This window comes from Thalassophryne amazonica, chromosome 22 (assembly GCF_902500255.1).
Source record: "Thalassophryne amazonica chromosome 22, fThaAma1.1, whole genome shotgun sequence".
NCBI lineage: Eukaryota > Metazoa > Chordata > Actinopteri > Batrachoidiformes > Batrachoididae > Thalassophryne > Thalassophryne amazonica.
This window is the reverse complement of record NC_047124.1, coordinates 28,899,767-28,925,834: the sequence shown is the minus strand read 5'-3', so window position 1 is coordinate 28,925,834 and position 26,068 is coordinate 28,899,767. Positions and strand designations below refer to the sequence as shown.

Here is a 26,068-nt window from a genome sequence, read left to right as displayed (position 1 = left end):
CCTAGGATCTGAAACCAAACCGGAATGTCAAGATTAGAATGTGAATTAGAACTAGAGGTCTAAAGCAGACCAACTGCAACACACAAAAAAAACAAACACTACATGTGCACAGTGAAAGTCGATCAAAAAACGAGCTAGATGAAGTCGAGGTAAGTCCTTTTAAGCCCTGAGGTCCATTGGTGTAGATGCTTATCCCCAGTTCCCGTAACATGGTCCAACACAACAGATGGTTACCCCATTGAGTCTGGTCTGCTTGAGGTTTCTTCCTGTATTCAAAAATGCCTGAGAGAGTTTTTCTTTCCCACAGTTGCCAATGTGCTTGCCCAGAGGTGTGGGTAAAGTTAGACCTTACTCCCGTGAAGCACCTTGGGGTCTCGACTGACTCAAACCCAAAACCTCCATATTGGTAGCGCAACTCCTTAAGCCACAAGAGTCATGTGATGTTCCACCACTGAGTAAAGGTTGTAGCCACTGCAGACTTATTTGGTCAACACGGGTCAACTACATGCATAAAACCAGTACAGGCATTTTATATCTTCTTAACAGGAAGCTAATTTAATTGCATTTAAGTCTAGAATGAATCCCATTAAGAATAAAAGGTCAATCACAGTAAGCCTCAGCTCTGCTCCTTTTTACATTTCTGCTGCTGGAAGCCATTTAACACACAACAGATGCATGTAGGCGGCTAATGATGGCTCCTGTCTTTGTTTGGGCGTTAACGCTGATCTACACTTGTGCTTCTCTTGCCTGGTTTCTGAAGGACTCGTTCTTGACCGGGTCCTCTGCTGCCAGACTGATGCTGCTGAGCAGGATGAAGAAGAGGATGAGGTTGGTGAAGATGTTGTGGTTGACGATCTTATGGCACAGCACCCTGAATCTAGAGAGCAGAACGAAAGAAAAGGGGAACGGGGGGGTACACCTGGAGTATTATACCTCTGCTGGGGTAAGAACGGCTTTGTGATGTCACTTATTCTTACTTGTTGGTGTGGCTGAAGATGAAGAAGGCGCGGGCCTCGGGCATGGGAACAGCCTTTTCCTTGAGCTGGATGTCAGACAGTGGGCGTGGTCTGGGCCCTACCGGCATCTCTGGCTCTTCTTCATCCTCGTCTCCTGCATGGAGGAATGATGAAAGAAGAAGAAATGAGAATGAGTCTTGGTGACAAGATCTAATCAACGGCACCTTCTTGACAATTAAATGGAAACAGGTCATTCTGGTCATCTATCTATGAAGCAAGTAACGTGTGTGTGTGTGTGTGTGTGTGGCTTGCGCATGGCACAATTATCCTTCATTATGAAAATTTTGAGGATAAACTTTCAAAACCTTTAGTTTGACATTAAACCTCTATTTTGACATTGTAACATTAGTACTACCAAGATGGCGCCCTCCGTGGCGTCGCTGTCCTGCAAAACCTTCGTTTGTATACTGACTTCTGTCAAAATTGTTTCCATTTTCCGTTTATTTTGTCATATAAAACCGCTAATTAAAAATATATATTTAGGGAATAACCCTGTTGTATCTGATGATTTGCGGACATTCATGCTCATTATATGGTCGCAAATTGACCTTTAAAAAGCTAAAACGGTTATTTGTGACTGTTATTCCCATTCTAATCCAATTCCATTGTTTGCATGGTTTATTTTTACCTTCGAGCCGAGGCAGCGTCGCTCCAACAGCGGTCAGGGCACGGAGTAATCCATCAAACGTGAAAATCCATCAAATGTGAAACGGTAATTCTGTATCAGAATCCACATCAATACTTTGGTATGGTAGCTTAAATTCATCCATTTCTGCTTCATCGTCGGTACGCGGCTTTCTCTCATTCTCAGCTGACAGCGCCATTATTGACATCTGCGTAGCAGTGCATGTGCGGCTATTCAGCGTGCAGAGTAATACATCCAAATGTGAAATAAATAAAACTAATATTTTGCGACCTTACACCCGATATTATACGGTTTGAAATCTGTGCAAAGTTGCTGGATATTGGAAGGAACTGGTACACGCTGTCGTATACGCCGGTCCAGAGCATCCCAAACATGCTCAATGGGTGACATGTCCGGTGAGTATGCCGGCCATGCAAGAACTGGGACATTTTCAGCTTCCAAGAATTGTGTACAGATCCTTGCAACATGGGGTCGTGCATTATCCTGCTACAACATGAGGTGATGTTCTTGGATGTATGGCACAACAATGGGCCTCAGGATCTCGTCACGGTATCTCTGTGCATTCAAAATGCCATCAATAAAGTGCACCTGTGTTCTTCATCCATAACAGACGCCTGCCCATACCATAACCCCACCGCCACCATGGGCCACTCGATCCACAACACTGGCATCAGAAAACCGCTCACCCACACGACGCCACACACTTTTAGATCTTTGAGTTCATCTCATACAAAATGGGAGCAAAACCAAAAGTGTTGCGTTTATATTTTTGTTGAGTGTATATTATGGCTTTATTTTGACACGAAACGCACTCCACTCAAAACGTGACCCTGTGATCAAAATCAAGCGCACCCTTTCTTCTTCTATGGTGTTTAATGACAGCCTGCATCCTTATCGTTGCACTGCTGCCACCTGCTGCATCAGTCCGTTATCGCAGTACTAAATCCTCTCGATGTGTTCAGTGTCTTTCAAGTATTTAAAAAGCCAACACTTCCCCCTCTCACTTGATCTTTTGGCTAAAATACTTCCTACAGAAACTTCTTTCAAGCCTTAAAATTGATCAATCAAAAATGACGAGATATAGTTTGTAAAATAAAGTATTTTGAGGGAAATGAAAGCACTGTGCTAAATACTGTACAGGTATATTCACTGGTTATGATTTTTATTATTTATATTACAACTGGTGGCATTTGAAAGTGCTGCATTCTGTTAGTGGCATTTCACAACACTTTATTTAGAATTAATTTGGTCTGTTGGTGGTACTTGGCATTATTATGTGGTACTGATCTGGTGATTGTCTTTTAATTAAATTTTAAAAAAATGGGACATTGTTTGCTGGTGTGTGTGTGTGTTACCCAGGTAATCATTGGCGGGATATGGGTTCTTCTCTTCACCGTCATCTCCACAGTAGTCATCCATGTTGATCTGTAGAAAGGTTGTGTTTATTTGTGAATTCATTCTTTCTCTGCACGTTTTTGTCATATTTAGCGTGGATGGTCTACCTTAGTAGCAGTATTCGTCTCGCCATCGGAAGTGATGGATTTCAGCTCTATCTTCTCCTTCTTCTCCTCTTCTAAAGGAGGCTTCTCATTATCATGACGCTTCTCTGGACTGGCCAACCTGGTGACATGAACAGTCTCACCTTTAGCCTACTCATCCATTGGTCTCATGGCATACAAATTAATGCCATAACAACAAAATAAAGACATCATCATCATCCTCAAATGAGAGCATTTGGACCACAGTGAAAGGCTTAATTTTTCTGATCAACTTATCTGGGCATAAGTAGCAAAGAAATAATTGTTCTCCATCACAACTTCTGTTAAATCGTTGCACGAAGCTACATATCAAGGAGACATTTAGGGTCTAAAGATCTGTGAAGACAAGCTCTAAATTGCATGGTCAATCCAAACGTCTGCACATTTGGGTTTTTTGCATGTGCTAAATATAAATACAAAAATAGAACGCAATGCTAAAATACCCTCGCTGTATGAGCATTCTTTTTTTTTAATTTGCAGTTGTTTAATTAATTATTAAGATCCTATTGTTCATCCCCTGACTTGTCTGAAGAAAACTAGCAATAAAACCGATGATTTACATGTGTTACGCCAAAGAGTGTCATTACTTATGCAACCCATCATCTTGGCTTTGATATTTTTATTTAATTTATATCAAGAGCCCGGCTGAGTGCCGTTATTTTGGAGTTTTCCTCGGTGAATGAGAGGGCTGTATTTGTTAAAAATACATTGTAACTCCCTTGGGCTGCTCCCTTGTTTGCACTCGGAGTCGCCACAGCAAATCCAAGGTGGATCTGCATGTTGAATCGGCACAGGTTTTACGCCGGATGCCCTTCCTGACGCAAATCTGATTATTATTCATTCATTCATTTTCTATACCTGCTGAGAAACCAACATTTCTCAACATTGCACCCAATGAGACAAAACGTTACACATCATTGAGAAATGTTGACATCTCAGAATCTAAAAGATGGAGAGCCACACCCTACCTTTACTAGGAAAGGCTTAAAACTTTTCAATTGTCCCTCGTACGTATCATGACCAAGCCGTTTCAAGGGATGTACCATTGGTAGATAAAGAAAGTGGCTGACATGAAGAAGTCCTACCACTGGCTAGAAAAGGCCGGCCTAAAGGACATCACAGAGGCTCTGATTATGGCAGCAAAAGAACAAGCCCTAAGCACCAGATCCACAGAAGCAGGAGTCTACCAGAGCCAAAAGCACCCAAAGTTGCAGGATGTGCAAAAGTGCCCCAGACACAGTTCAGCACATAGTAGCAGGATGCAAGATGCAAGTTGGGACAGCGTACACTGAAAGCCAACCAAGTGTCAGGAATTGTGTACAGGAACATCTGTGCTGCATATGGATTAGAAATCCCCAAGTCCCGACGGGAGACATCACCAAAGGTAGCTGAAAATTACAGGGCTAATTCTCAAATTCCAGACAGACAAGCAGCTGCTGGCCAACCAATGAGATATAGTGGTGGTTGACTTGGGAAAGAAGACTGCAGTTGTGATCAGTGTGGCAATCCCAGCTGACAGCAATGTCAGAAAGAAGGAGCACGAGAAAATCGAGAATTATCAAGGGCTGAAGGAGCAACTGGAGCAGATGTGGAAGGTGAGCACTAGGAGATGTAACCCCCAGACTGGGAGAGTGGCTCCAGTAGATTCCAGGCACAACATCATAGGTGTCTCTCTGTCTCTGTTTTAATTTGACACTTTGACAAAGTTCTACTAACTCACCAGAAAACCTCTCACTTGAGTTCACTTTCTCAACAACAGTGTGCCAGACTCCAGGTCTATCTTAACTCTTAAATGGGGACAGCAGATGACACTTCAGCCTGCTCAAAACACGCCCAGACTACAAATGCAACCCATGGACTACGCACTGAGAGTTATTTTGTGCTCATTTCATAGAGCATCTAGCAAAGCGGAGTTGAGCATTGCCCCAAATGCATTTGCATGATGCAATTTAGATCATAAATCACAGAATTTCAAGATACTGCCTTTGTCTCTCATCCTCTCATTATTATTATTATTATTATTCTAAACCTCACCTGTATGTGTATCCGCTTTTTTTGTTTGCTTTTTTCTGGCAATACCTGGCTAATTTTTTCCGCTCCTTCTCCTCTTCCTCTTCTTTCTGCGCTGATGTCAGGCTCTCTGCATCTGCGAGATTGTCCACAGCGATGGCCAAGAAGACATTGAGTAGGATATCTGGTCAGAATCATGATGTTTAGGAAAGGAATGATCAACAGTGTGGCTGTTGTAAGTCGTCTCAGACAGTCAATGGAATGATTGGATATCTTCACCCATACCCATATGTACGAGAAGACATACATCGTAAGACATGTTACCCCGTGAAAACTCCAATAAAAGTCCAACATTTCTCAGTCCTCATTAGCATTCGTCAGGTCATTAATCCCTTTCAGACAGTGTGTTATAGACCAGGATACAATTTCCACAGATGAAGAGGATGATGAAATAGATGCAGACCAGCATGCCGGGGAAAGAAGGCCCACCATACGCCATGATGCCATCATACATCACTGAGTTCCAGTCCTCTCCAGTTAAGATCTGTTGAGAAACATAAATCTATCATTATTTCAGTCCTGACTGCACCGGGTATTTACAAAGAATGTGCCAATCCAATATTTTGGATCAGCACTGGTTCAATATTGGATATATTTACAGGATTGGATATTAAGAAAAAAATTAAATCCAAGTCTGCTATTATAAGGCCCTGTCACACCTTGACGATTTATCCAACATATGCCGACTGTAATAAAAATGCTGGCATACGTGGGCGCACATCTAATAAATTATGCAGCTGTCACACCTTGGCAATTTAGTCAGCGTATACTGACATCCCCGTTTCCCCTGAGTGGCTCGGGTTGCTACTGCATGGTCTGATACACATTGGAACGGTTAAGACTGGCTTGGATTGCGCTTATACCGTCGGCAGAAACCCTTTTGTTTGGCAGGTGGAACACTTAAATATTGACGAGCATGTGATAAAGCACGCGCATGCATATTGTTACGCGGCATCTCTTTTACACACGGTGGCAAAACAGTAATTTAACATTTTATTTGATTTATGTCTTGGTGGATCATGGGATTATGTTCATCATGTGCAGACTGGTGAAAGCTGTGTTAAATGCTGAGGTGAATGGAGCGTTGTGACGCTTTAAACTTTATGGCGCAAAAAGTCGCATCCTGGCTGCAGCTAGAGTAGAGAAACCACAGAGGGACTTGCATTACAATGCTACATTTCAACCGCGTCGAGGAACTAAAGTATTTTCAGACATCTTTTCCAAAATTAGGATGCTTTATGTGGATACATTTTTGTCAGGCTGTGATGATGAATCTGACTGAAACGAACAGGTAAGATTAAGACTTTATATTTATTCCGTGTGTTGGTTTTAATTTTGAAACAGTCGGTTTGCATGAGGACTGCAGCTTTCAGCCAATCGTTGGACAGTATTAACAGACGTATTTCAACTTATGAGTAAATTACAAGAAATGTGTGTCAACAATCGCATAACTTACCTACAACTTATGTCCGGCATGTGCGAGACATGAGTCATACGCTGGCATACGTTGCACATTTTAAGCATGCCCAAAACTTTTCAAGGTGCTCGGCATATTATGACATATATCAACATACTTCAACATGCTCTTAACTTACACAAAACGTACCCATAACTTATTAGACGTACACCCACATATGCCAGAGCTTTTTAATATGGTTGGCATACACTCGCTAAATCGTCAAAGTGTGACAGGGCGTTCCGAGTCATGCTGTGGTCATTGTACGTTTTCCTTCACAGATTGAGCTGATCATTTGTTCAATGGGTAGTTTAGCAAAGAGCATCCAGACAAATGTATTTATTGACAGATTGCTTCTTTTATGAGAAGGAAAAAGGCTGTGGATTGTCTTTTGTCTGCCCCCGTTTATTAAGGGTTGCCACAGAAAGAGACGTGGCACAAGCTTTACGCTGGATGCCCTTCCTGATGCAACTCCAGAAGACAGGGAAAAAGGCATCAGACGTTTTTTTTTTTTTCTTTTTTTGACGACTGCGTCACTTCTCTCTGACAGCACAAGGAAATATCTGCTTCCCTTCCATGTCATCAGGGAACATTCATCTATGTTTTGGTTAAGGTTATGGTTAGATTGAGGGTTTGCAACAGGGTTACCCAACTTGTCACATATTGATGTTGGGTCAAAATGAGACATTTGTGTCACAGGGTGTGACAGATATTGAATCTTCCAGCATCAGTAAAGAAAAAAGTGGTGTCTTGTCATCTCTAGTATTTGCTCACATTCCGTTAAAAATGTTATATTTCTTATATGCCTGAATGTTCAATATAATTTATCTTTATTTTTCTGGTTTTGAGAATCACAGCTTATACTTAATGAATGCAGGTTAGTGCAGTGCAGATCTTATTTGCCTGAAGACATTATTAAAAGATTTTTATGTTGAAAGAAATTATCTCTTCCCGTGACACCTGTGAATTATTTAATAACAGGACTCATGACTTTGAATGCAAATATGGAGGACACCAAAATGAAAATGCTGAAAATGGAAGACAGAAACACCAAAAAATTGGGTTACCTGGAAAACAGTGAGCAGTGATTGGGGGAAGTTATCAAAGGTGCTGCGTCGGGTCTCGTCAAAGTTGAATTTCCCCCCAAAGAGCTGCATGCCGAGGAGGGAGAAGATGATGATGAAGAGGAAGAGCAGGAGCAGCAAGGAAGCGATGGAGCGGACTGAATTTAGCAGCGAGGCCACCAGGTTGGACAGCGAGTTCCAGTACCTGAGAGGTCGACACATCCAGTTAAGATTTTATTCATGCAAGTACATGCGAATTCACAAACTCTATACTGGATAGAAGTATTAAAAACACATGTTTTTTAAAAACAGTCGCTAAGTTAAAAAAAAATTACAAAGAATTGTACCTATTTTATTGCAGATGTTTATAGGGTAGATCAATATACTAGCTCCATGATATGATAGGTATCGTGATACACCTATCGGAATTCAATAAATATCACAACACATTTAAGTCACTGTTCACATAAACTATGTATGATATGACTATCACAATATGCAATGTATCGTTCCACCCCTAGAAAATTCTATGTTAAGTAATGTAATAGACCTGCCTTGATTATAATAAATTGATTGTGTTGTAAGTTTATCAATGTGTGAATCCACAATAACAACAAACAGGAAAATAGTCAATGAATAATTCATGATCAACACGATATTCCACTAAAACGATAAACAATTTTTAAACAGTCAATATTACAAAGAATTGTACCTATTTTATTGCAGACATTTATAGGAGTAGATCAACATACTAGCTCCACAATACGATAGCTTACATATCATGATACACCTATCGCAATTCAATAAATATCACAACACATATTTAAATCACTGTTCATATTAACTATGTAGAAAGTAATTCGGATGAATGTTTAACATTAACGAAACAAATTATTTTTCGATATAAATTGAAAATCCTTCATCTGTTTTCTATTTGTATATATTAGAAATCATTTATGATTTTTCTACAAGAGATCATTATTTCTTCCAAGTAGTGGGCAACCTTTCATGTTATCGTGATACTCATTTATAAAAAAAAAAAAAAAAGCAATACAATTCGTTACAAAAATATGACTATCATACCCTTAGCAAATTATATGTTAAATAATGTAAGAGACCTGCCTTGATTATAATAAATTGATTGTGTTGTATGTTTATCAATGTGTGAATCCGCACTGACAATAAACAGGAAAATAATCAATGAATAATTCATGATCAACATGACATTCCACTAAAATGATAATAAACAGTTCTTAAACAGTTACTACGTTAAAAAAAATATTAAAAAGAATTGTACCTATTTTATTGCAGAAATTTATAGGGGTAGATCAATATATAGCTCCACGATACGATACGTATCGCGATACACCTATCGCAATTCAATAAATATCACAACAAATATTTAAATCATTGTTCACATTAACTATGTAGAAAGTAATTCGGATGAATGTTTAACATTAACAAAACAAATTATTTTTCGGTACAAACTGAAAATCCTTCATCTGTTTTCTATTTGTATATATTAGAAATCTTTTATGATTTTTCTACAAGAGAACATTATTTCTTCCAAGCAGTGGGCAACCTTTCATGGTATCATGATATTCATTTATTTAAAAAACCCCCAATACAATTCATTACAAAAATATGTCTATCACGATACACAATGTATCGTTCCACCCATAGAAAATTATATGTCAAGTAATGTAACAGACCTGCCTTGCTTATGATAAATTGATTACGTTGTAAGTTTATCAATGTATGAATCCACACTGACAATAAACAGGAGAATAATCAATGAATAATTCATGATCAACACAATATTCCACTAAAATGATAATAAAATTCTCATAAATGTGTGATTTTAAAGTTAAACACTTTGTTTGGTTTAACTATCTTCTACAGTGAGGTGAAATGTTGACAACACCTTGGCCTTCTGTAGCCACTGAGGCCATCAACACTTAGGCACCCGCTGGATCACGGCCATAGAAATGTGCCACGTGGATGAAATGTTATAGCTGATATTCCCTCACAATGCAAGGGACACTCCCCACCTTTGTTATTAACCCTAAGTAATTGTTCATTTGATACAAAGACATTCCAATGCTACCCAAGGATCCGCTGAAAAGACCTGGTACCACAGACATCCAGACATCAGCTTAAGTCACTGGTTAGCATTGAAATCTCACATCCATACAGCGAGACGGGAAGCACCAAGAGTTAAGACAGTTGTACATTTGTTTTCCTGTAAAGATATCAGCATTGTCAAACACCTCTGTCTAGTAACCTCACAACTCTATAAGCTCTTCCCAGGCATCTCTTGATCACCCAGAGATGTGAACATCACTCCTGAGATAAGTGAATTTTTCTACAAGTTTGACACTTCCACCACATACAGATACACTTCTATTAGTCAAGTCCAGGAAGTCACTGAAAGCCTAGATCTTTGTCTTTAACCAGGACTGCCGCAAACTCAAACGCAGAGATTCCTCACATCCTCTTCTCAAGTGCTTCAATCACGGTTTGATCAGTGCTACAATCTAATCAAAGATTAAAGCATCGTCTGTAAAGTCAGGCTCAGTCAACCTTTCCTCATCAACAAAACCACCAAAGCCATTGGTTTTCACAATCCTACCCAACACCCAACTCATGCAAGCTTTGAACAGTGTAGGACCCAGAACACATTCCTGATGAATTCCAGAATTCTCGAGGAAGATATCAGATGTGCTGAATTACGATAGATGATTCAATCGTAATTCGACACAAATTCGATCACGAAGCATACGCAGAACATTTGTAATATAATTGTTCTTGTGGGGGCTCGTGATGTATTCGTGTATGATTCCTGAAGGACAAAGGGAACGTGCAACAAAGGTGTATATAGTAAAGAACGTCCATATTAGACCTGGGCCCTCTCAGTCAACACATGAAGCCCACAGCCACCAACCTTGGCATCATTATGGACTCTGATCTTAAACTGGACAGGCAGGTCAAGGCGGTTGTTAAATCCAGTTTTTATCAGCTTCGTCTTTTAACCAAAATTAAATCAATTTTATCCTTTTCTGACTTGGAGCGCGTCATGCATGCTTTTATTTCTTCACGCCTGGTTATCGCAATTCAATTTTTTATGGAATTAATCAAAATACACTTCACAGATTGCAGTTAGTCCAGAACGCTGCTGCACGCCTCTTAACTGGGAGCAAAAAACATGAACATATTACACCCATTCTTGCGTCTTTGCACTGGCTCCCTGTTAATTTTAGAATTGATTTTAAAATTTTATTATTTGTTTTTAAAGCTTTAAATGGACTGGCCCCACAATATATTGTAGACCTCCTCCAAATTTACTCCCCAGCGCATGCTCTGAGGTCTGAGGGCCAGCTCCAGCTTGTGGTGCCTAGGACGAGACTTAAGACCAGGGGGGACAGGGCCTTCTCTGTGGCTGGGCCCAGACTTTGGAACGCTCTGCCTCTCCACGTTCGAACAGCCCCCAAAATGGAGTGTTTTAAGTCTCGTCTGAAGACCCACTTTTATTCTCTGGCTTTTAGCTCTGCATGAGTTGTATGGTCCTCTGTTGTTTTTGGCCTTTGGCCTAGTGTTTTATTTATTTATTGTTTTATTGTTTTTATGTTTATTTATTTATTAGTATCTGAGTGGGTTTATTGTTTTGTATAGTTGTATAATCATTTTTATGTGCAGCACGTTGGAAACTGTTGTGTTGTTTAAATGTGCTATATAAATAAAGTGGATTGGATTGGATTGGATATTAACCTGGTTATTTTGAAGATTCGCAGCAAACGTACACAACGTAGCACGGAGATGCCGAGAGGAGACATGATCTTTGTCTCCACCAGAATGGTCTCAAGGATTCCTCCGCACACTACGAAGCTGTCGAACCGATTAAAGAGCGAAACAAAGTATGCCTGTAAAGAAAACAGAAAGAAAAATGAAGCGATCACAAACCTCCTCACAATGTATGAAACCAAAAACACGCAGCGGTTTTCCAATCTATGGCATTTTGACAAATATATTGTACCTGTAGGCCGAGGCTGTACATCTTCAATAGCATCTCACCAGTGAAGAGGGCCAGCAGCACCTTATTGGCGATGTCTGGAGGAGATGAGGAGAAAGAGGAGGAGCATCAGCACACTTTAAAAACACCATAATTTGAGGTTTGTGTGGTTGTTTGATCCACTAGTCTTCCAAGATGCTTGAGACATTTTCCACCAGACTTGCTGTGTGCATGTAGGTTGACCCCAGAATGCTCCCGAAGGAGTTTGTTTGGGGAAAGGTCAAGGGCATTGAGGTCAAAAGCCAAAATTTAGGTTTATTTGTCTGTCTGTTCCCCGACTACCTTCAGCTCCTGTGGCTGATTTCCACCAAACTTAATAAATCGATGACAGTCACCCCCAGACTTGCTGTTAAAGGGTTTGGTCAAGGTCATTGGGGCCAAAAGTCAAAATTCAGATTTTTTTTCTTACACCAATGTCCAACCAACTTTTCACACATACAGTACCTAAGTGCATTCTGGAATTGCCCAGGCAACATAAGATTGACAGACAAATGGAGGCGGGTTCTGGGATTGCCTAGTCAAGGTCTAATTTGTCAAAGGTCAATCACTGGGGGCAAGGTCATTGGGTCAAAGGTTAAGATTTAAAAATTTCACCACAATTTGCACCAAACCTGACACACAAATAGAGGCGGCTTCCGGAATTGTCTTGGCAAGGTCAAATTTGTCATAGGTCAATCACTGGGGGTCAAGGCCATTGGGGTCAAAGGTTAAGATTTAAAAATTTCACACCAATTTACACCAAACGTTACACACAAATGGAGGCGGGTTCTGGAATTGCCTAGACAAGGTCAAATTTGTCAAAGGTTAACCACTGGAGGTCAAGGTCATTAGGATCAATGATTAAGATTTAAACATTTCACATCAATTTGCACCAAACTTAAACAAATGGAGGCGGGTTCTGGAATTGCCGAGGCAAGGTCAAATTTGTCAAAGGTCAATCACTGGGAGTCAAGGTCATTGGGGTCAAAGGTTAAGATTAAAATAATTTCACAACTTGCACCAAACTAGACACACAAATGGAAGCGGATTCTGGAATTGCCTAGGCAAGGTCTAATTTGTCAAAGGTCAATCCAGAAGCCAATCATTTGCGTGAAGATCAAGGTCGCTGAGGTCAAATGTCAGTTTGACATTTCTGTTTCTAGTAAAAGAACAAAGTACAAAGTGGTGCAGGTTAACAAGCACATGTGGTTTAGCTTCAGTACCTTGGACGTCGGTTAACCACTGAGGCTGCTTGTGATGTTCGGAGGCGATGGTGAGCGTGTTGAGGAAAACCAGAAAGATGACCAGCCAATAAAAAACCTGTGATTTGACAGCAGCCCGGCACTTTCTTCGACACAGTCTGTTCCACCGCCGAGAGTAGCGACTGAAGAGTGAAAGATGGAATATGAGGCCAAAAACGAAAAGAAAAAAAAGAAGGAATTAAGGTGAGTCAAAACAGGAGGTGCAGTAAGGAGGAGTACAGATAGAAGGAGGAGAGAGAAAAGAAAGAAGACAAGAGCAAGGGCCCAAAGGAGAAATAATAACGAAAAAAAAAACCACACACAAAATGATAAAAAAAAATATGTGAGTCAAAAACAAACAGTAAAGGAGAGAGAAGAAAAAGAAAGTGTCAATTAGTTGGTCTTGGACAGTGACGACCCCTCGGCCCGTTGTTATCTGTTCTCTGGGAGCGGAGCTGTGGAACAGAATTAGTCATCGTCAAAGACACACCAAGGAGAAGCCAACATAAAGAGCTTTGTTGCCAGATGTGCCCCTCTTGAGTAAAAAGGAGCGCTCACTGAAGGTGCAAATTTAAAGTGAAATGTTGGGGGGGGGGCTTGTTATTGTGTTTCTTCACTGCTGTACAAACTATGCAATGACACAATTTCCATTTCTACTTTGTTTATTTGTTAAAATACAAGTTTTCATGTTGTCAAAAATAACTGATACCGATATGTTCGTGAAAGGCCAATATTGGCTGATATTATCGGCCAACTGATATATCATTGTTTATGTGATAACTCAAAAACAATAACTGTTCATGTCTTTTATCTCACATAATCAAAAAGTCTGAAAATGAGGACAAAATCATTAAAATTAGGGAAACTTTAATAGATCAGATCAATGTAATATCCCAGAGATGTTTTGGCTGGATTGATTGGTCTAAAACGACACTGTCATACCGCCACACAATTCTGAGTATTTTATATGAATTTAGCCAAGAAAGAAAGGAAAAAAATAGGTATGTGAAGCAGTAGCACCACATTTCAAAAATAAATGTGAGTTATAGACCGATGCATCTTATAAATTAGTTTTCCTCTTTCTGATGCGTTTTTGGACAAATGCGATTAATAGTCTGGTGTGTTACAGAGTCTGGAAAATACAACCAGTGATGTTTGTTATATCTGTTGTCCTTTCAAACTAATTCTGCTGGATGCTCTGTGGCATAGGAATTGAACTGCTAACCTATAGATTGCGGTTTGTGATTATAATTTTGCTTGTACTGCTTTACGTTTGATCAGATGTCTTTGAAGAGCTTGTGTCACGTATGTCTGCAAATTTCTTTCTCACTCATTGACACAAACACACATTCAGTGACAGCACGAGTGGCAGCAGATGAGATTAAAGACGATGGTAAACAACATGTACTAACCTGAACTTGGATTTGGAGATCCTATTTCTGGAACACAGAAAACAGAATGGATTATACACACACACATGTAACACATAAAAGACAACATGAACGGGGCGATTTAAGATGGCTAAAGGGGACGTTCCTTTATTTGCTCAAGAATACCCGATTGCTTTGGTAAATAAATAATTTGGTGTTTTGCGCTAGGGGTTGCACAGACTAGCTGGTCAGTTGAAGTTGATGATTTGCAATAACACTTTTATTTTGAATGTTGATGGGTCACTAATCACATGATTATGACAGTGGCCCACTGAGAGCGGTTATTCCGGGTTGACTCGCTCACATGCTGATGTTTAAAGGTTGCAAAACATTCATAAACATTTGCAAAATCCACTGCTGGCAAAGATAAAACCAGAAACTTTACATTTTTCAATGTTCCAGATCAGAAATGTTCATTTGAAATAATGGTAACCGGTTAATAATGTTTTATTTTTGTTCTTTTATTATAAATTTAAATATTTTCTCCTTGTAATAACTTGGTGCTGGGTTAAAGTCCCGTCTTAAAAGACAAATTTATGAGTGGCCAAAAAACCCATAACCTATAAAAATTGTAGTAAATCCTACAAATGTCATTTCCTTGGTTGACCAAGACATGTTGGGGAAGGCTCAAGACATGTTGGGGAAGACTAGCCTTCCCCAACATGTCTTGGTCAACCAAGGAAATGACATTTTGCATGGAGGCCTATTTCACCAAGAAATCACCATTTGGAGCATAAATTTGAAAGAACATGACTTATGCAAAGCGACCAAGATAACTGAAACTTTGGGAAATGATTGTACACAGACAGAAGTTTAAATAAGATTTATTACAATTTTTATGAGTTGTTTTTTTTTGGGGGGGGGGGGGGGGGGGTGTCACCCTGTACTAAGGCTCTTGCCAAAATTCTATTGTACCTGCCATAAGTGTCCACCAGGTGGAGATACTGCTCAATTTCAAGAGTTGTGGGACACAACGAATCTGACATCAATTTCATTCATGTATAATGAACAGCCTAATGTAAAAAAGAAATAATGTTGGAAAATTTAGCTAACTCCAGTTAGGTCTAACACTGTGCCTACCATAGCCTAATTTTGGAACTGTGGCATTAGCAATGACTTTTTTTTACATTGTTGAAAATCTAGATGTTATGTCACACAGCCTACTTGGAATGTTATTCATCAGTATTTATTTTATTTTGGTCTAACCAGATCAGGAATAACAAAATTAAGGTAGAACCCATAAATGGAAATGTTAAAATGCAGATGATAAAAAAAAAAACAATAAAACAACTGGTCTGAAGCAGTGATTTATGTGTCATGTTTCCGTATTACTTTTATAAGGGTGGGAAACAGCAGACAACATGGACAGCAATCAACGTCGGTTTACACTGTGACAAAAACAGAGGAAAAAAGTGTGGGCTCAAAAATGAATGTCTACAAGACTGGACCACAGACATTACGATAGACAAGCTACAAATTTCATAAATCGTGCCGGGATGACTTGTGCGTTTTCTCTTATCTAGACACTTCAATCTTTCTTCTTCTTTTGCACTTAAATGGAACTTTTAGCATGTAAGTGTTGTTGTTACTGCTGAGTTGTGACCTGTTGTTGTTTCTCCTTGTTTCTGTCATGACATATCTGTTGACTTTTTAAAAAAAATCTGAAGCCGTGCAACCCCTATTTTCTGCAAAATGTTTTGAGATGTGATTTCACAAATGGAAGTCAATAAAAATTATGTAAAAAAAAGTTTGCAAAATAACATGTATGCACTGGCTGTGGCAATAGGGTACCAAGTAAAAGAACATTAATATCAAAAACCTTTTCTCCACACAAATCGCATCCTGCAAACATGAAAACAATGGCATCCAGTAAAAAGAAATAAACATTTCGAATTTCCTGGAGTGAAAAATACAATCTGCAAACAGATCTATTGGATTGTTCAGCGTTCCCTGAGTACACAGATTATAAGAGGGTTTCCACTACTCAGGGGCATTGATAAGGTTAGTATGTATGTATTTTAGAATGATGTGACTCTTTCTGTATAACATGTAACCTAAAATTGCAGAAAAAAGTGTTTCTATCTCAGTTTTTTTAAATATGGCTTTTTTAAATCATCTGAAAAGCAACTTCAAAAGTAAAAGTAAAATAAATAAATACTTTAAAACATTCTTGCAATATTTGAGTTTTCCTTTTAAAAATAAGCATCTTTTCAATTCATTACTTCAAATTGCACAATTTGATGGGTTATAAAAACCTAAAGTCTCTTTGGACACAAGAGGAAAGACGAAGTGGAACTTTCTTGCTAAAATTTCTCGATTAAATTAATGACCAAATCAATGATGTGTTTATGTACACTCAAGCACAGTTCAAACAAAGCAAAGATTTACGCCCTTGTGTCAGTCAAACATTTCTGTATACATTATTAGTGAAGCAACTGCACGTATTAAAATGCAGTGATAACAAAACCATTCCAGTTGGGTTGAATGACACCGTCTTTCCTAATTATTTACCCTTTAAAAAAGAATACAAATCTGGCTAGGTCTTTTGTTGTTTGTGCTTTCATTGGTATTGAAACTGGGTTTAATGTAAAACGTTACATGGCACTCTAGTGGACATGCTAACGTGTTTACAATTAAAAGACAGCATCTTAAAATGGCTTCCAATGTAGACATTCATTTCCATAATAAATTAGGATAAGCTAATTGGTCTACTGTATCTATCTAACTATCTGGCAATGGCTTTTGTTTTAACTTTTTCCGTATTTGCTCTGTTTTGCAACTCTAATCACCAATTTTTCAGTGTAGCTAGGTCTGTTGAAGGTCTACGTCCTTGGGACATTTTGGTGACGCTAGCGAGTGTGTGAAGAGGAATATACTGTACGGCCATTTCGGAAAAAAAAGGGTCAAACCAGGAAAAAAAAAAGAGAAGATGAAATATAAATTTTCAGAACTAGACGTCCATTATGTAAAATTCTGTGACTACCTTAGGTTCACCTCATCGAGTTATATCAGGAAGATGTGTTTAATCTTATCGTTGTCTTGTGCATCCTTGCTAATGCTAGCTTTGCTAGCATCCGCAGGCTCCTTGTGACCTACACAGGTTTCATTGTGCCGCCTTACCAGGTGGTTTTTTTTGGTGTGTGTTAACGCTGTACATAAGTTCCATTCTACAACTTTCCATCTGAGTCATGAAGAACAAATGTGTTCCACAGGTTTGATTTTAGATTTGATAATGTGACCAGTCTCATGATAGTCTTGCGCTGACATCTGAGCTTCTTTGAGAGTTTGAAAATGTGGCAGTAGCAGCATAACAGCTTCACTCAGTCAGTTCTTTGCTTAAAAAAATGGTCATTGACCGATTCATTGTGCAGTAAGATTGATTTAAAGATGATTTCTGATCCATATTAGTGAATTGCTACACCCCTAGTATCCATTAATGCTGACAGAGAAGCTAATCCAGGCTGTGGTTTAACAGTGTTCCACTGATGTTTTGTGATTTGGTGCATAAAAGTAGACGGATTGACTGACCTGCTGCCTGACTGAAGTAATAATATGACTGACTGACTGACTGAACCAAAGAATAAAATGACTGTCTTGATATGGAGACTGACAGCGCACACGTCCCTTCTCTCGATATGTCTGCCTCGATTACAAGATTAGCCAGCACCACAGTAACTGCTACCTGAAGGTCTGTCTCTGTCGCCATGTGAAGGAGAACTGACAAACGTTGAAAGTCTTATCGCCGTGACAGCGTGAGCAAACGCCCCCAGCCAGATGTGCCGTGCCATGGTGTCCCAGTGGAAGCACAGAGGAACACATCAAATCTACATGTTAATCTGAGACTACTTCACAGACTATAAGCAGGAAAATTAATGCACTAGACCCCAACATCTTGTGTGAATTTTTAGAAATCAATTACACAGTTAAAAAAAAAAAAAAAATGTGAGTGATTGGGTTGCTAAGATTTTAAGTTGACTGAACATGAAAAGATAAATTCAGTCAGACAGTTTTAATTTTGATAATCTTTCTTGCAACAGCATTTTATCATTAGATGTTTGATGTCTAGGCTCTGCCCTCGTCAGTCCCTGCAGATTATTACTTGTGATATTGAGAGGTGATGATTATTAGTTACACAAATCCTTCCCTCATTGGAGCCCAGAGGTGGATGCTGGGGTGGAGGCGGGGCTGACAGCAGGCAGAGGGGAGAGCTGGGATATTGAGTCTTATAAATAGCCCGCCCAATTTGCAGGAATTGTTTGGGTAGATCATGAGAAGAGTAAAGCAAGGCAGTTGTTTTGCACAACATTACGTATATTAAAACAGGAAAAACCAGGCTCTGCTTCTGACAATAACTTAAAAAAATCAACTCTTGGAATGGTATGGCTAAATTTTATTAAGTAATGTCACAACTTCAACACGACAAAAAAAAAGAAAAAAAAAAAAAGAAAAAAGTCCATGTCCTGTTTGTCATCTTTACCCATCATTAAAAATAAAACAACATCCTTTTCACAGCAGAAAATTTTTAAAACTTTTACGTTGGCAAGTGTCATCACTGTGTGCTGATGTTGATGGCAGTAGCGGAATTTTGTGTCCTAAAATTTTGCGTCCTTAAACGCAAGAACTGCAAAAATCAAATTTTTTACACATTAATACTGGAAGGTCAATGCTCTGCATACCAAAACCCCCCACAAAAACACCCGAAAGAACAACCTCATGCATTTCTGACATTTATAAATCCTTTTTTTTTTTTTTTTTTTTTTTTTTTTTACTGAATTTTGGGTTTCAAGTAGGAAATGTACAAAGTCCTGAAATGCTCACATCGCCCAATAGATGGCGACAAATGATGCTCAAATGTGCAGCATTTATTCAATTTGGAAGTTAACTTTTGTTGAAAATAAAATGGGCTGACAACTTACAGTTGTGTCCCTTGACCTTATGGGCAACCTAATTGTTTTAAGTTGATCCAACAACTGTTTTTTTTTTCCAGTGTGTAATGCAGCATATGCGATGAAAGTGTTTTTTTTTTCCTCCAAAATGCTTTGGCTTTGCGGAGTCTCCTGTGAGGACAAATTTTGCAACTGTGTGTGTCTACATACATGTTCATTCAACTAAAATTAAATACTTATCAATAATAATAATAATAATAATAAAAAATACAGAGAAGCACTGAAGCTCAGTTTTCAGTCAATCCAGGTCTGAATTCAGATTAAAGAATTCTTTGGAATGATTCCGTGAGAGATACGGTTTGACTCCAACATTTTATGTTCTGTCTGTGGTGATATGTCTAATCTCAAAGTTAAAATAAGACCTGAAAATGCCCTCGCTGAAGTCTGCACAGCATGACCCAGACACGGTAATTCATTCCTGTCGGGCAGAAAAATGTGTTTCCATCAGTGCTATAACAATTATGTTTATTTGGGGGGGGGGGGTTTGTGACGGTCCAAATATATCCAAACCCAAGTATCGCTCTGCACAAGCAGGGAACTAATGACTCTGCAATCTGTGATTGCTGTTGTTTCGGTCACAACAGGAGACCAAAAAGCACAAACAAAACAGAGACAAAGCTACAAATGGACACAGAGTACAAATAAACCACCGTGTGCCGCCGGAACGCTTCCTCTCCTCTCCTACACTCACTTTGATTTCACTTTACAAGTGTCTCGTGTCGTATTTTCTACTCAACATGATGAACAGTTTGTACTTTATGTCATCTGTGTTTGTGCGTGTGCGCCGGTGCGTTGAAGTGCGCCTGCTGCGGGTCGCGGCTCCGGCGCGGCCTTGTTTATAAGAGAAAGCGATGCACTTGTTTGAATAACGGCAGAAAAATGAAAGAATACAGGAGTGTGAGAGTGAGTGAGTCTGCCGTCTGCCGGATCCCGCGGGGAAGGAGAGCAAACACAAAGAGGAGCGCAGACAGGAATAAAGCTGAATTAAGCTGAGCACGTTCTGCTCCTCTGCTGTCTGTCAGAGTGCAACAATGACCTTCAGCAACTGAGTAAAAACACCACTTTGGCTTCATGTCTCAAAGCTGACGTCATCTCATCTGATCCGAGTTTTAGTCTGTTTAATAGCAACAGTTTTACCAAGCGGCATCTCCTGTGGTGACAAATGAAGCCAATGTAGAAGTGCCAAAACCTGCAGTTCCTCAGATAGCCACTCATGGCTCCAAAATCAAGTCATTCCTGATAAACCCCACATTAAAATGTCTAACTTTATAACAGAAATTAATTTGTTTATATACTGGTATAAAAAAATAAAAATAAAAAATGGTCTCTGTAGCCAGTTCACTTGTTCATGACATATTCATGGGGGGAGATTTTGCATAGCTCATTAGGTTAAGACAGTTTAATATGCCATTAAGTTCCACATAACCAGGGGTGAGTGTGATTTGAGTCTGTTGTTGTTTTGAGTCTAACTGTTCAGTCATTCAGACGCTATAACGGTGCTAGCGGACGGGTGCTAGTAGCCTTATTGAACATTCCACAAAATTACACCCAGTCCACAAAATTACGCATTAATCAGTCACCCAAACCCAGGCTACCTAGCTTGTTAGCTTTAACTAGCTTGGTAACTTTGAGATAGTTTTGTGTATTCAAGCTTCAGTCATCACACACATTCATCATACCTGACTTGCCTGTGGTCCACCCCCCTATCCATTTATGGATTGCAGGCACTGCCAACATGGCAACATCTAGAGCCATGTTGCATTCAAGCTTCAATCCCGGAAAAACTACAGGTAAGGTCCTTGAAGGTTTGTTCCTTATATATACAGTCTAAAGCCTTTACTGATGTGTGTGTGTGTTTGTGTGTGTGTACTCCACTTTACAGTTCACCACTGGGGGCTGTGAAACATAAAAATTCATCAAGATTTTAAAAATGTTGGTTACAACCACTGAGTTGCTCAATTCTGCATGTTCAACGGAAAATGCCGATGTGTACTTATAAGTTACACTAACAAGATATAATGCTTATGTACAGCAGGTTTATTGTTTGCACAAGATTTACGAGGGTTCTGGTGCTACTTATTTGTTCACCAGCTACATATAACACTGATATGCAGCAGTCGTAAAAACGGGGCTTTATCCAGCGCTACAGAGACGGAGCTTGTTGTGACAGGGACAGTTTCTTAATTCTGGAAATTAATTTCACCAGGTTTTGACTGATTCTGATTTGTTAGTTATTGTCTCCTAGACACAGCTACTGCATTTGGCTGTTTATTGGCAATAGCTGCTGTGTTTACCTGTCTATTAGAGACACCTGCTGTGTTCACCTGTCTATTAGAGACACCTGCTGTGTTTACCTGCCTCCTGTGGACAGCTGCTGTGTTCACCTGTCTATTAGAGACACCTGCTGTGTTCACCTGTCTATTAGAGACACCTGCTGTGTTTACCTGTCTATTAGAGACACCTGCTGTGTTCACCTGTCTACTAGAGACACCTGCTGTGTTTACCTGCCTCCTGTGGACAGCCGCTGTGTTCACCTGTCTATTAGAGACACCTGCTGTGTTTATATGTCTCTTGTGGACAGCTGCTGTGTTCACCTGTCTATTAGAGACACCTGCTGTGTTTATCTGTCTCCTGTGGACAGCTCCTGTGTTCACCTGTCTATTAGAGACACCTGCTGTGTTCACCTGTCTATTAGAGACACCTGCTGTGTTCACCTGTCTATTAGAGACACCTGCTGTGTTTATCTGTCTCCTGTGGACAGCTCCTGTGTTCACCTGTCTCCTGGAGGCTGAGACAGTGTGAAAATGTTGTTTCTCAGTCATCATACAGCTGCAGTAAACAGGTCTTTAATAATCTTTCATCACTTTCACGTTGTATTTGTCCATCTTACTGATCTGTTATTCAGATAATTTGATGACATTTTCATGTATCTCACCATTTTTTCAAGAAAAAGTTGCTGTTATGAGTGAATTTAGTGCACACTAACATTTTGGCCACTGATGAACAATTTTAATGCATTATCATGATGATTACAGTTACAGTATATTGATATTTGTTACATACATTAACTATTTAAGTGACGTAAATTACATAACTTAAGTTTATGTATACCACTGATGCCCTCAGACACAGACAATTAAAGTGGCTGGTTTGAATTTAGAAGAGTGATGCTTTTGGGCCTCTTCACACATAGTACGAATGTGGTCGAATTGCGCATGAAGCAGGAATTGTATGCAATACGTGTAAAATCGTAGCTGCCTCGAACACCTCGTACACCTGTTGCTACAACTATTTGCGCACACAAGCGGCTGAAAGACAGAGTGTGCACTGTGCAAGCCCATCAAACCCTCTCGCAGCAGGTGTCAGCCAAATTCCAGCTGACACACACGAACATCTAACACCGCTTGTATGGCACATAGAAAATGTGTGGCCATTCTAGCACGACTTCAGTCAGCAGACGATCATTGTCTGAAATTTGACTAAGTGCCCCCACGAGTGTTGCTTTGCAAACAGCGCGGCACGCACACTGACAGGCTACCCCAGGTGAAACGGGCCATCAGATCATAAAATGCAGTGGGCGATCAGAATGTCACGTCACCCATGTGAGCTCTGTTACACATGATGCAGTATCTATCCCATGGCGAGCCGTCCACAAGACAGGCGTGTTGGCAGCACACTCGCGCGGGGCCAGCTGGAAACATTGCCAGCAGATGTGGACATGATAATAGCGCCCTGCTTCTCATTAATGTCATTTCGTGACTGTATGTCTGTGACCATAGATCATCTACAGAGGAACAGATGGATCATACTTGTGTTGCCTGCTTGATAAGAGGGATTCAATAAAATGCGGTGTTTTTATATGGTGTGTGGTTTTACTTTTTCTTAAATATGTCCATGTCCTTCTTGATTTCAGGCATTTTCCCGCACCTTTTACAGGACAGCGATGGTAGCTCAGTGGTAAAGTTTCTGACTGGCAATCAGAGCTTTTGGAAATCGCAGGTTCGAATCCAGTGGGTAGCATGTATTTTTAAATTTGTTTTTATTTTCACAGCAGCTGCATGATGTGGTTACACATCGCGCAGCTGCTCGCACTGTGTTCCCGTGTGTACAACACAGTCGCACCAGGATTGTGCATGCCTGCCCATCAACGCGATGTTTTTGTGGTTTGCTCATACGAGCTGTTCCACCGTGATTTGCCCTGAGTTGTACTTATTCATATTATGTGTGAAGGGGCCCTTACTCATGGTCAGTTTTATATTGGCTGTCCCCCAGAAAACCCTTTTATATCTGTGAAGGACAACAAACACGAAACTTTAACACTGACATCATAGCTAATAAAACCATTTCCATACAATTTTGTGGATTACATCTTTTATATTGTCACTTTATATATTTCCACACCAGGGATGGTATCAGCATGTTAGTTATTTTGTATTCTTAAATGTTTAATGCAGCATTCAGAAACATTGGGGGAAAAATAATAATAGTGTGAAACACTGAAATAAAGTATTTAATCAGTTTGAGGAGAATGTAAACATCCAAGGACGAGCAGCAATAATTTCAATGTCATTTTGACAAACAATCTAGCTAGTTAGCAAGAAACTATTTGCTGTTCAGTATTTGCTATTGTTTAGTTTACTTGAATGTTTAACTTTCATATAGCTTTCAGTAACATAAGAAACCTAACGTATGTAACATTTAAGGAAGTCATTATGACTGATGTGACAAACAGAGGATGAAATAACAAGCACATTAAAGTCACTTTGTCTAAAAGCTAGCTCAAAGGGCTAGTTAAGGAGCTAGTTTGCTAAGGAGTGACAGCAGTGGTTCCTGTGGTTGGATGTTTTTGATACTAATTCAGTTTGCAGAAATAGTGAAACAATTTAAAGTGACATGCGATAACAGCTTACGGATAATTAATTTTGTGATTTTGAAGATATAGCAAACAAAACATTTTTTGACAGGGGAAGCCACATTATTCTACTCAGTAACTAGCCCGTATCAAGAGGACAAATTTCAAACATCTCATTTCTGAGTTAAGCAGAACTTGTTGGGAAGACACCTGCCCTGCATGTTTTCCATTTCTAGTTCCTCCACTCGCTGCTGATTACTTAAATCTGGTGTCTTCTAGCTCCTGACTGGCTGAGCACACTTAGTTAATTAGCAGCTGGTGGAGGAGGGAGAGCTGGAGAACATCTGGCAGGTCATCTCCAGGAGCAGGGTTGGTGACTTCTGCATTAAGGCACAGTGCTCCTGTGTGATTAAGGCAAAAATAAGGGAATTAATTTCTGATAGCCAAGCCTCTGTCTTTTACGATGGTGTTTTAAGGCCACATTGAGGTTTTTTTTAGACTTTGACAATAAAGTCGTAACATTACGAGAATAAAATCATAATTTTATGAGAAAAACTCAATTTTATGAGAAAAAACTTGTAATATTATGAGAATAAAGTCATAATATTACAAGAATAAAGTTGTAATTTTATGAGAAAAAACTAGTAATATTACGAGAATAAACTTGTAATATTATGAGAATAAAGACGTAATTTTATGACAGAAAAACTCTGCATCTCAAAATGAGATCTGCGAAGCACTTTGTTTTGTTGTACTTCAGTATAGGTTTTACAAATGAGGACATACTTCATCTTTTGGCCCATCTGCACCACATTATCATTAGGATCAGAACTTTGAAAAGAATATGCAAGAAAATGTGTCTATTCCAGAGGAGGAATCACACAGACTTCGCCTGTAGTTCCGGCGATTAGTAGCTCCCGAAATCACCTCTTTCATAGAGGAGATAGCTGGAACTGGCAGTCTGCACGGCTGTCACTTCTTGTATAAATGCAACTTTATTTAAGTAATATTATGACTTTATTCTCGTATATTTCGAGTTTTTTCTCATACTTGTAAAATTACCTCTTTGTTCTCGTACTATTATGAGTTTTTTTCTCATAAAAGTATGACTTTATTCTAATAATATTATGACTTTATTCTCGTAATATTACAATTTTTTCTCATAAAATTATATCTTTATTCTTGTAATATTATGACATTATTCTCGTAATATAACAAGTTTTTTCTCATAAAATTACAACTTCCTTCTCGTAAATTACGACTTTATTCTCGTAATATTACAAATTTTTTTCTCATAAAATTACAACTTTATTCTCGCAATATTTATGACATTATTCTCATGAGTTTTTTTTCTCATAAAATTACAACGTTATTCTCATAATATTCTGACTTTATTCTCATATTTTGACTTTATTCTGGTAATATTACGAGTTTTTTCTCATAAAATTATGACTTTATTCTTGTAATATTATGGCTTTATTCTCGTAAATTACAATTTTTTCTCATAAAATTATGACTTTATTCTTGTAATATTATTTATTCTCAAAGACTAAAAAAAAAAAAAAAAAAAAAAAAAAAAAAAAAACCTCAATGTGGCCATCAAACACTGTCGTAGGCTTTCGACAGTAACAATAAATAAACTGAAATTAATATCCCAAAGTCAACATCTGATTGGAGATACGTTTAAAACCAACCACTCCTGGATACAATACCTTGGATTGGCTTGTATCACATGTTGCTAAATCCAGATTATAATGAAGG

At 39.1% G+C, this 26,068-nt stretch overlaps 1 protein-coding gene across 4 annotated transcripts in view; it reads right to left on the bottom strand.

Annotated features, from left to right (window-relative positions):
- cacna1c (calcium channel, voltage-dependent, L type, alpha 1C subunit) overlaps positions 1 to 26,068 on the bottom strand; it is a 531,481-nt gene that overhangs the window by 100,351 nt on the left and 405,062 nt on the right. For all 4 annotated transcript variants that reach the window (XM_034163903.1, XM_034163900.1, XM_034163902.1 and 1 more), the window contains 12 exons: positions 14,492 to 14,518; positions 13,062 to 13,222; positions 11,824 to 11,897; positions 11,559 to 11,710; positions 7,794 to 7,995; positions 5,634 to 5,754; positions 5,280 to 5,394; positions 3,165 to 3,282; positions 3,018 to 3,087; positions 978 to 1,110; positions 748 to 877; positions 1 to 8 (listed from right to left, as the gene is read on the bottom strand). The exon at positions 1 to 8 is cut by the window's left edge and continues 52 nt beyond it. In XM_034163903.1, the coding sequence (XP_034019794.1) occupies positions 1 to 8; positions 748 to 877; positions 978 to 1,110; positions 3,018 to 3,087; positions 3,165 to 3,282; positions 5,280 to 5,394; positions 5,634 to 5,754; positions 7,794 to 7,995; positions 11,559 to 11,710; positions 11,824 to 11,897; positions 13,062 to 13,222; positions 14,492 to 14,518 (1,311 nt within the window). The remainder of the gene's footprint in view (positions 9 to 747; positions 878 to 977; positions 1,111 to 3,017; positions 3,088 to 3,164; positions 3,283 to 5,279; positions 5,395 to 5,633; positions 5,755 to 7,793; positions 7,996 to 11,558; positions 11,711 to 11,823; positions 11,898 to 13,061; positions 13,223 to 14,491; positions 14,519 to 26,068) is intronic.